This window comes from Trachemys scripta, chromosome 2 (assembly GCF_013100865.1).
Source record: "Trachemys scripta elegans isolate TJP31775 chromosome 2, CAS_Tse_1.0, whole genome shotgun sequence".
NCBI lineage: Eukaryota > Metazoa > Chordata > Testudines > Emydidae > Trachemys > Trachemys scripta.
In genome coordinates, this window is record NC_048299.1 from 140,686,266 (window position 1) to 140,698,074 (window position 11,809).

Consider the following 11,809-nt stretch of genomic DNA (forward strand, 5'->3'; position numbering starts at 1 on the left):
GAAGGCTAGGACTATAACAGGGTTTAAAAGAGAACTGGGTAAATTCATGGAGGTTAAGTCCATTAATGGCTATTAGCCAGGATGGGTAAGGAATGGTGTCCCTAGCCTCTGTTTGTCAGAGGGTGGAGATGGACGGCAGAAGAGAGATCACTTGATGATTACCTGTTCTGTTCACTCCCTCTGGGGCACCTGGCATTGGCCACTGTCAGCAGACAGGACACTGGGCTGGATGGACCTTTGTCCACACACCTCCATTCTTATGTTCTTGGCCCTGGGAGGCACCGCTGGGGCTGGGCCAAGGACCTTACTGGGGCAGGAATATCTGACCCTCCAGACTGGATCAGACTAAAGTCCCCCCAGCCCAGTCTCCTGTCTGCTCCAGGGGGACATGTGGGTAACCAGCCCCCCGAGGTCTCCTTGGTTAGTCACTAAGGGGGATGTGAAACAGCATCTGCGAGGGACACACGGTTTTGTCTCAGCCAGCCTGGATAACTGGCACCCAAGAGTCATGGGATGGGGGTGCCCCAGGCTGTCCATCTGTCCATTCCCCACAGCCTTCTGTCTGTCCATCCATCCCACACAGCCCCCTGTCTGTCTGTCCATCCCACACAGCCCTCTGTCTGTCCGTCTGTCCCACACAGCCCCCTGCTATCCATCCCACACAGCCCTCTGTCTGTCCGTCCATCCCACACAGCCCCCTGCTATCCACCCCCACAGCCCTCTGTCTCTCTATGATCAGCACCAGAGCTCTGGCCTCCCAGAGGCTATAGCCAAGCCTGTTACCATAGTCCATGCTCCCCTGGCATTCCCCTGGCCATCTCACACTCCTCGGTTCATAGATGTGAAGGCCGGGAAAAAGTTGGGAATGACTAAAGCGTCTTCCAGAAAGGCCTCGGGCCTTGGCCAAAGCCATGGAGAATCCATCACCTCCTTCTTGACTCTGTGCATATGCCTTATTTCTAATTTCAATTTGGTTCAGCTTCCGGACGCCGGCTCTTGTTCTCCCGTGCTCCATTAGGTGACTTTAGCAGCCTGTGCTGTAATCCAGGCAACGTTTAGCCTGTTCTGGACGTATTAATCAGATGGACCAAGTCTCCCGCACTCAGGCATTTCCTCCGGCCATCCAAGTCTTTGGGGGCTCTTTGCTGGCCCGTCTCCAATGTTTAACCCCCTTCTTCCTAGAAGCCTAGGCCTGGAAGGGGCCAGGAACGGTCGTCTGCTCTGGTCCCTGCTCTCCAGGCAGGACCACAGAATAACGTTTTGAAATGTGGCATCAGAACCGGAGGCCGTAGGGCTCACCAATGCTGCGTACAGAGGTAAACTCATCCCCCTGCTCTTCACTCACTGTTCCAGTCTAACGGGCCAGGAGACCTAACGACACAGGGGGGCGGTGTCACGGAGTGCCCGGGCGATGCTCTGGAACTGCTCCCCACAAAGCCAGTCACGACATTGGGGAGCCGCCTCTCCCTCGGAGCAGACCGTCTTCAGGGCAAGAAGCTCACACGGCTTCACCTCCTGGGTCTCTGCTTGGAGCATTTAGCATTTGCCCCTCTGTGCACTTCCCACAGCGAGTCCGCCCCAGCGGGGTCCTGGGGAAGCCAGAGGGTCCTGCACCCCCACTTCGCAGTCAGACGTGACCCTCAGCCAGCCAGTAAAACAGAGGTTTACTAGATGACAGGAACACGGTCTAAAACAGAGCTTGTAGGTACAGAGAACGGGACCCCTCAGCCGGGTCCATTATGGGGTTCAGAGAGCCAGACACCCACATCTGCCCTCACTCCTAATCCCCAGGTAGCTCCAACTCTGAAACCCCCTCCAGCCCCTCTTTCTCCCGGCTTTGTCTCTTTCCTGGGCCAGGAGGTCACCTGACCTCTTTGTTCTCCCACCCCTTTAGCATCCCCTTGAAGGGAGGAAGGGCCTGGCCATTAGTTGCTAGGCAACAGAGGGTCGGCCAGAAACTGAGGCACCCACACAGTATTCAGAGGAAACATTAAGAACAGTCCCACTTCGTCACAGTCGGTTACCCCACAGCTCCCTCCCCGCCCTCCTGCGCAGACAGGAGACTGGGCTTGGCGGACCTTGGTCTGATCCAGTCAGGTGGGGCTGCTATTCCTGTAAGGCCCTTGACCCAGCCCAGGTTCTGAGCGGTGGCTCTGCAGGGCCGAGCTCCAGATACTGTTCAAATGCTTTATGAACAAGATTAAGGTGCAACTTGCTTTAGTTAGAAACCCCCTCACCCCAATGCTTAGTGGCCCCACTTGTGCTGCAGTCTGTGTGACTTGCATCCCTGTGTCCATTCAAGTTGCACGCACACCTCCCAGGGGGCTCCTCAGTGGTGCCCCCACCACTGGTGAGCACCGGGCCCTTTCCTTGCAGAGGCAGAGCAGCTGTGTGCTCACTAGGTCTCATTAGCACATGGGCCTCCCCTGAGCGAACTTGGCTTTACCAGCAGAACCCCATATGCATCTCAGGGGCTGTCCCGGATCAGCCAGGAGACTGCAGGGCCCCTTCCAGCCTTATAACCCCCATGCAGGAGCTAGACCATAGGGGGAAACTGAGGCACACAGCAGAGACAGGGCTTTCCTAAGGCCCCCACCCTTCAACAGCCAGAACTAGAACCCAGGAGATCTGATTCCCCCTCCCTCAGCTCTAACCACTACATCCCACTCTCCTCCCAGAGCCCAGGATAGAACCCAGGAGTCCTGGCTCCCAGCCCCCCTGCTCTAACCAGGGCCGGCTGTAGCTTTTTTGCCACCCCAAGCCAAAAAAATAAAATAAAGGGCAGCTAGACTGCCGAAGCAAAAAAAAAACAACCACAGACGCAGGGAGCATGTGGAGGGTGGTCAAGGTGGCTCGCAGGGGGGTGAAGGGCGGCACCCGCCCGCTCCCTCCGCCCGTGGGCAGCCAGGCACTGCAGCCCACTCGCAGCTGGGCGAGAGGGGCTCCTCCCTCCAGCCTTGGGGTGTCTCTCCTGGCCGGGCAGATGGACCCCCTGGGGGCTGCAGGAGGTGCTGGCTCAGCCACTCCTTTAAAGGCGGCACAGCCGGGCCAGGCTCAGAGCGGCGAGGGAGGCGGAGGCCGGTGCAGGCGGCGGGGAGTGGCGCGTCCTGGGGAGCCCGGCAGCACTGTGAGCAGCGGGGATCGCTAGTTCCTGCCCCCGCAAGCCGGGGTTTGTGCCCCTGCAGGACTGGGCTGGCACTGGCGGAGAGCGGGAAGCCGGCCGGGGGCTCCGGAGCTGCAGACCAGGCCACAATGCTGCCCCTTACAATATGCCGCCCCAGGCACATGCTTTCTCATCTGGTGCCTGGAGCCGGCCGTGGCTCTAACCCACCAGACCCACTCCCCTCCCAGGACTGGGGAGAGAACCTAGGAGTCCTGGCCACATCCCAGTCTGGTGCACTGTTAAGCCACTCAAGTACATTGACCAGTGGTTTGGGGAGAGCCCCTCCTTCCAAAGCATGTCAGACCCTGCTCTTGCCCGTTGCCCCTGACATCTGCTTGGCGGCGGAGGGCTGGGCCTGAGGAGCAGGCTAGTAATGGCGCAAGCTGACGCCAGGGCTCTGCAGCCCCATGTGCTGGGCCAAACTCCCTGGGCAGGCCTCTTGGGGCAGGGTGGGGCCGGGTGCTGAGTCATGGAGCCAGCAGGGCTGTGACCCTGTGACGTGCATGGAGGAAATCGCAGGGGCCATACCCACCTGGCACTCCCAGATAATGGGCCCCCTGGGCCGCCTGCCTGTGGCTTGTGATACCCCAGAGCCCCCCGGGCCAGACCCCATCAGGCCTGGCTCATCCCTCCCCTGACAGAACCAAACAGGAGCTACCAGCTGGACTGGGCGGGGGGGAGTGGGCTCTGAGCCCCATAGTCAGCACCAGCCCTTCCGTGCTTGGAAACAGACTCTGGGAGGGTGCATGCAACTGCCTGTGTGTTTTGTGTGTGTGTGTGTGCGCGTGCAGCTGGGTGTGTGTTGTCTGCAGCGCTGCATGTGTAGGTGCACATGTGTACACAGGGTGTGGGCCGTGTGCGCTCAGAGATCACTGCATGCCCTGCTGGAAGGCAGCCAGTGCTGGGCTGTAGCGTGGCTGCTGCTGACAGTAACACAGCCCAGCCACTGAGAAGGGGAATCCAGCATCCCTGGAGGGGCATGCTGGCCACAAATTGCTACATGGGGCCCGAACCCCAACTCCTGCGGAAAGTGCTGGGGTGGGGGCCTTACACCCCAGAACAGTCTGTCAGGATCCTGCCGCGCCGCTCTGGGGCACTGGGAACAGCACTGAGTGTGTGTGGGGCGATCCCCCCCACTGAGCCCCCACCTCACTGCCTGTAGCACAGCGCTCCCTAGCGCTGGCCTTGGGCATTGGGGCCTGCACTGACTGCGAGGGGAGAGCGCCCCGGGCTGAGTGACTCGTTCACAGCCCCCATCATGCCATTATATGGGTCCGTGCCCCACAGTTTGCCATTTGTATCATGGTTGTGTTAGGTGTATCTGTGCTGGCTGTGAACAGTGAGTCTGGGGCTCAGGACTGTGCCGTGGGGCAGGAGCGCCAGGCTACAGAGGGTGTCATGTATGGTTATTATTGCTCAGAAATGTTACTGACAAATCTATGGCCAAGCCCATTTGCAGGGGAGGGTCCTTTTAATTAATCAGCTGACAGCTTGGGGGAGGGGGCTGCAGGTCGGGAGTGAGGGGCACCAGCAGAGCTGTTTGTGGGGAACCCAGGGCTGGGATAGCAGAAGGGCTGCAGGTCGGGATTGAGGGGCATTGGCAGCGAGGGTGGCTAGTCTCTACCCCCACATCACACTGCACTCTCAGGCTCTTGCTTTCATGGGCACCAAATTGCCTCTAACCCATTTAAAACACAGAAGACTCCCAGCAGGGGAGAGGGGCTAGTGCATTCCCTGCCCTGGGTGGGGAGCAGGCAAGCAGGGGGCACAGGGGATCAGGAGGGCTGAATTGCCCCCATAGGTCAGTGCCGCCAGCCCCACTCATCCCCCAGCAGCCCATCTGCAGCAGTCTCTGCTTCCCACAGCTGATCCCTCATCCCGCCTCACACACCCCCAGACTGGCTGACCCCCAGTGGCCCTGGCCCCCTTATCGCTCCTGTTCAAACAGCCAGCACTGCATCAGCAGCAGAGCACTCAGCAATGGGACCTCGAGGAGGGGGGAAGGAGGTGGGTTGGAGGAGGATCCATCCTGGGGGGTGCATGGGGTGAGGGTGAACGAATTCCCTCCAAATGGCAAACAAGCAAAGTTCAAGGTCTCCTTCCATCCCAGCGGCGACAGGGGGCAGCACTCCTATGGGCACCAGATTCTGCCAGGTCACTCTGCCTGGGAGGGCATTTCCCACTGGATCCCCCCAGCAGCGCCGGCTTTAGGAAGGGCGGGGCCCAATTCGAACATTTTTGGTGGGGCCCCGGCAGGGATGACTAACAAAAAAAATAATGGAAAAAAAAGCCTTTCATTTCTTCCACGTATTATTTACTTTCCATAACTATATAAAAAATAAAATTATATATTATGTACATTGCATCATATATACTGTTGATCGGTTATTAATGAGCTCCATTTCACGAGTGTGGGTCCCGGCCAATCCCTGGGGGTGTGCTAGGGTGACCAGATGTCCTGATTTTATAGGGACAGTCCCGATTTTTGGGTCTTTTTCTTATAGGATCCTATTATCCCCCACCCCCTGTCCCGATTTTTCACACTTGCTGTCTGGTCACCCTAGTGGTGTGCACATGTGTGGGTCCCAGCTGCTCCCTGCCCCCCTCATTGAAGCAGGTGTGCAGGGTTACTGCCCTGGGAACTGCAGGGCACCAGTGGACATGGGGCTGGCTGGAGGCTGGGCAGGGGCTCACTGGAGGTAGGGTCTGGCTGCAGGCAGGGCAAGGGGTGCGGGGCTGGCTGGAGACAGGGGTGTGTGGGGCTGGCTGGAGACGGGGCTGGCTGCGGGCAGGGCAGGCGGTGCGGGGCTGGTGCGGGGACGGGGTGCAGCAGAGGCAGCTTTAAATAGCCCCCAAGTCCCCCACTATCCCAGGGCTCTGGGGGCTATTTAAAGGGCCCAGGGCTCCCCTGCTTCTACAGCCCCGGCCCTTTAAATAGCCGCGGGAGCCCTGGGGAAGCAGCGGGGCTCCAGTGGCTATTTAAAGGGCCGGGGCAGTAGAGGCAGCGGGAGTCCCGGACTTTTTAAATAGCCCCCAGAGCCCCGCAGCCCTACCCCAGGGCTCCAGCAGTGGGGGTCCGGTGGCAATTTAAAGGGCCTGAGGCTCCGGCCCCTGCTGGGAGCCCTAGGTCCTTTAAATTGCCTCCTGGGGAAGCCGGACCACCCTGGTACAGCGCACTGGCTCTTGCCGGTACACCGTACCGGGGCTTGGGCCTGGGGCCTGATTCAGGGGAATTGATTGAATTGGCCTAAAGCCGGCCCTGGTGGGGGTATGGCCACAGAGCCGCAGGGAGGGGAACCCTGAGGTGTGGGGGCTGGGTGGGTACTGGGTGTTCCTCCTGAAGGGACGGGGGGTTGGCCAAGGTCACTCAGCCCCGGGGTGTAGGAGGGGGACAGGCTGAGGGCACTCAGAGCCCCAGGAAGTGGGTTTCAGAGTAACAGCCGTGTTAGTCTGTATCCGCAAAAAGAAGAACAGGAGTACTTGTGGCACCTTAGAGACTAACAAATTTATTAGAGCATAAGCTTTCGTGGACTACAGCCCACTTCTTCGGATGCATATAGAATGGAACATATATTGAGGAGATATATATACACACATACAGAGAGCATAAACAGGTGGGAGTTGCTACGCTACCAGCACTCCCAGCTATCTTCGAGACACCACTGACTTCCTGAGGAAACTACAATCCATCGGTGATCTTCCAGAAAACACCATCCTGGCCACTATGGACGTAGAAGCCCTCTACACCAATATTCCACACAAAGATGGACTACAAGCTATCAGGAACAGTATCCCTGATAATGTCACAGCTAACCTGGTGGCTGAACTTTGTGATTTTGTCCTCACCCACAACTATTTCACATTTGGGGACAATATATACCTTCAAGTCAGCGGCACTGCTATGGGTACCCGCATGGCCCCACAATATGCCAACATTTTTATGGCTGACTTAGAACAACGCTTCCTTAGCTCTCGTCCCCTAACGCCCCTACTCTACTTGCGCTACATTGATGACATCTTCATCATCTGGACCCATGGAAAATTTCAATAATTTCCATCCCACCATCAACCTCAACCTAGATCAATCCACACAAGCGGTCCATTTCCTGGACACTACTGTGCTAATAAGCGATGGTCACATCAATACCACCCTATACCGGAAACCTACTGACCGCTACAATTACCTACATGCCTCCAGCTTCCATCCAGGACACACCACACGATCCATTGTCTACAGCCAAGCTCTAAGATATAACCGCATTTGCTCCAATCCCTCGGATAGAGACAAGCACCTACAAGATCTCTATCAAGCATTCTTAAAACTACAATACCCACCTGCTGAAGTGAAAAAACAGATTGACAGAGCCAAACGAGTACCCAGAAGTCACCTCCTACAAGACAGGCCCAACAAAGAAAATAACAGAACACCACTAGCTGTCACCTTCAGCCCCCAACTAAAACCTCTCCAGCGCATCATCAGAGATCTACAACCTATCCTGAAAGATGATCCTTTACTCTCACAGATCTTGGGAGACAGACCTGTCCTCGCTTACAGACAACCCCCCAACCTAAAGCAAATACTCACCAGCAACCACACATCACTGAACAAAACCACTAACCCAGGAACCTATCCTTGTAACAAACCCCGATGCCAACTCTGTCCACATATCTATTCAAGTGACATCATCATAGGACCTAATCACATCAGCCATACCATCAGGGGCTCGTTCACCTGCACATCTACCAATGTGATATATGCCATCATGTGCCAGCAATGCCCCTCTGCCATGTACATTGGCCAAACCGGACAGTCTCTACGCAAAAGAATTAATGGACACAAATCTGACATCAGGAATCAAAATACTCAAAAACCAGTGGGAGAACACTTTAACCTGTCTGGTCATTCAGTGACAGACCTGCGGGTGGCTATATTACAACAGAAAAAATTCAAAAACAGACTCCAAAGAGAGACTGCAGAGCTGGAATTGATATGCAAACTAGACACAATCAACTCCGGTTTGAATAAGGACTGGGAATGGCTGAGCCATTACAAACATTGACTCTATCTCCCCTTGTAAGTACTCTCACACCTATTATCAAACTGTCTGTACTGGCCTAGCTTGATTATCACTTCAAAAGTTTTTTTTCTCTTAATTAATTGGCCTCTCAGAGTTGGTAAGACAACTCCCACCTGTTTATGCTCTCTGTATGTGTGTATATATATCTCCTCAATATATGTTCCATTCTATATGCATCCGAAGAAGTGGGCTGTAGTCCACGAAAGCTTATGCTCTAATAAATTTGTTAGTCTCTAAGGTGCCACAAGTACTCCTGTTCTTCTTTTTCCAGGAAGTGGGGCGGGCTGAGGGGAGGGACTGGCCAGGGGCACTCAGAGCTTGGGGGAGGGGCTGTCCGGGGGAGGGCACTCACAGCCCCAGGAGGTGGGTGGGGGAGGAGCACACAGGATTTCAGGAATTCCCTGGCAGTGAAGAGCTGCTGGCGGCAGGGAGGAGCCAGCCGTGACAATCCCCACTTGGGATCCCTGGCTGGGCTAGAGGGAATGGGGGCCCGTGGCCAAGCTGCAGCGGAAGGTGACCTGAAGAAAATGCCTCGGCCTCCTGCTAGGAAGGGCGTGGGCCAGACGATGACCCACCACGCAGTGTCCCAGCTCCCTGCCCCACACCTGTGGGGCACGGCCCCTCCTCTGTAGGGAGGTTGGCATGTACCTTAGTGCTGCTTCCTCCATCCCCAAAGGCCTCTCCCAGCCAGTCTCTGGCAACCCCTGCCGTTCAGTATGCACATTACCCTACTGTGACATACCGGGGTGGGGGAACCCCTCGGGGATGGGGGTGCTGTCACACAGCTGGGCAATTTAACCCGGCTGGGCAGGAGTGACTGTCTCCCTGGAGCTGGGGTCTCAGCCCAGGTGTTTCTCTGCCCTTCCCCCCAGTAGCGCTCCACATTGAGTTCCAGCCCCACATTCACACCTACAAGTGCTGGTGGGTTCCAATCCCAGCTGAACACGACCACCCGGCCCTAGTGCGGAGCAGAAGGGCCCAGCGCTGCCCCACAGACCCTCTGGCTCTCCGAGCCCTCTCTTACCCATCACCGCAGCACGTCTGGCCCATGCTGAACGCTGCTGCTTTGTGTAGAGAGGCTGGCACTTCTCGCTCCTGCCGTACGAGGGGCAGGTGCTGCTACCGACTGCTCCCCCTAACCCCCGCCCTGCTGCGCTCTGGGGATGCTGCCCTGCTGTGGAGCTCTCAGGTGTCTTGAACTGGAATTTGTTTGGAGAGAAACTGCTAAGGAGCCTTATCAGCCCCGAGCAGAGAGTACCTGGGAGCCTGCCTGGGTCGGGCGGGTCTGGTACAGCCTCCCGCCAGATAAGGCTCTTCCCTGGACCTGCCACCCATTGGAATCTGGAACGATTCCCTCCGAGGTAACACCCGGGGCAGCCAGGGTAGGGCAGGGCATGGCCTGCTCCCCTGGAGCGTTAGGGCTTTCAGGAGTCAGAGGTGCCAGCACAGCAGGTTGTACGTTAAAGCAGCGAAGGCAGTTGGGGGGCAGAGGAATTGGGTGCTTTGCCATTGCACTTGATCAGCTCAATTTGAAAATTCTTTCAAAGGAAATCCAGATGTATACATCTGACTGGGGTAAATGTACACACATACGCACGCACACTCACATGTCCACACACTCATGTGCACATACACGTACACGCATACATACACACATGTACACATACACATATGTACAGATGTACACATACACGCACACACGCTGTCCCTGGAGCGCCCCAGGATGCGACTGACGGGGTGGCTGGCTATTATGGAGGCAGAAGGGGGTTGGGAGAAAATAATCAAGAAGAACTTTTGCTGAAAATGCAAACCTAAGCTGGAAATCTGTGCAGGGCTGGGTCAGCGAAAATGATCTTTTGAGCTGTTCTTATTAACCGTGGTCCTCTACTTCCTGGTTTGCGTCGGACCCAGGCAGGAGACTGGGCTGCTCTCAGCTGTAGAAGCCATTGGAATGAGCCAGGTCGGAATGAGCCAGGCCCTCAGAGCCTTCTGCCACCAATCGCCCCAGCAGTCACTGATCCACACCAAACCACGTCCTTCCAGTCAGGCAGTTTCATATGCACACGTCAAACCCTTGGTTTGCCACTCAGACACCACGGTGATGGGCACAGTAAGGACCGAGAGACGCTAAACAGGCAGACAGACAAGGAAATAGTGGCCCTGCCTACAGGTGTGTGTGTGGTGCAAACGGATGAACACCAGTTGCTGGCTGAAGGCACAACCTTAATTCCCGCATCTCCTGTCTGTCAGCTATCGTTCGCTTGGCAGCCTGAGCTCCGATTTCTAACGCAGCGTTTTGCTCTGGCCTATTGTGGTTCTCATGTCCGGGGGCGCCTTGGCCCCTGGTATCAGGAGCGGTGCTAAGGAGGCTGCTTTTCAAAGGTCCTTAAGTAGGGTTGTCAACTTTCTACTTGCACAAAACCAAACGCCCTTGACCCAACCCCTTTCATGCCCTTCCCCAAGGCCCCACGCCCACTCACTCCAGCCCAGCCCACCTCTCTCAGTCGTTCGCTCTTACACCCTCACTCACTTTCACTGGGCTAGAGCTGGGGGTTGGAGTGCAGGGAGGGGTGAGAGCTCCGGTGGGGATGCGGGCTCTGGGATTGGGCTGGAGATTAGGGGGTTGGGGTGTCAGAGGGGGATCCGGGCTGGGACAGAGGGTTGCGGTGCGGACTCTGGGAGGGAGTTTGGGTGCGGGAGGGGGCTCAGGGCTGGGGTAGGGGATTGGGGTGGGGGTGTGAGGTCTGGGAGGGATTAGGGTACAGGAGGGGGTTCCGACCTGGGGCAGAGGGTTGGGGTGCTGGGTGTGAGGTCTGGGAGGGAATTTGGGTGTGGGAGGGGGTTCCGACCTGGGACAGGGTTTCTGGGTGCGAGCTCCGCCAGGCAGCGCTTACCTCAGCCAGCTCTTGGTCAATGGCACACCGGTGCTAATGCAGGATCCTGACCCCTGGTCTCCCTCCGCTGGCAGGCTCTGAGCAAGGCCTGCCCAGAGAACATGGATGACGAGGTCTCGATCCTGCTGACAGCACCCCCCCAGCACAGACAAACTCCAGCACATCCTGGAGGTGAGCAGAATGGGGAGGGGCCGCAGGGGTTTTACCTTAGCCCTGGGGACTCCTAGAAAGAAGAGACTGGAAAATCCATATTTCTATTGGATCCTTCCGAGTATGCATTTGTGATATAAACTCACTGGGTGACCTTGGGGTAACTCACTTCCCCCTTACGGCATCAGTCTTCTCCACTATCAAATCTACACTGGGACAGAAGCCCCGACAATCACCTTCACCTCTGGGTGTCTGGTCCTGGGAGCCGAAACCAACTGGACTATCTGCCCCATCTCCTAAACTGCCCTGTCTTTCCCTCCTAGGGCCTTGTCCTTAGTGCTCAGCCTGGCCCCTTCCCAGCTTGTCCCTGACCTTTAAAGGACGCTCCAAGCCCCTCCCATGCCTGCTTCCCTTGGGGTCTCTCTCCTGGCTGAGTACAGGCTGCCCTTCTATCTCTCAGCAGGCCTGGTGTTGTAGTTAAAGTACTGCGCAGGATCTTTTCAGGGGGAATAAGGCAAAACGCC

The 11,809-nt window shown here is 56.7% G+C and overlaps 1 protein-coding gene across 1 annotated transcript in view; it reads right to left on the minus strand.

The window, feature by feature from the left end:
- The window catches only part of LOC117872815 (cytosolic purine 5'-nucleotidase-like), a 49,481-nt gene extending 38,303 nt beyond the window's left edge, over positions 1-11,178 (minus strand). Inside the window, exons 1-2 of the mRNA XM_034761605.1 lie at positions 11,136-11,178; positions 9,266-9,440 (exon numbers count right to left, since the gene is read on the minus strand). Coding sequence (XP_034617496.1) covers positions 9,266-9,291 — 26 coding nt within the window. The 5' untranslated portion in view covers positions 9,292-9,440; positions 11,136-11,178. The remainder of the gene's footprint in view (positions 1-9,265; positions 9,441-11,135) is intronic.
- Between the last annotated feature and the right edge of the window lie 631 nt (positions 11,179-11,809).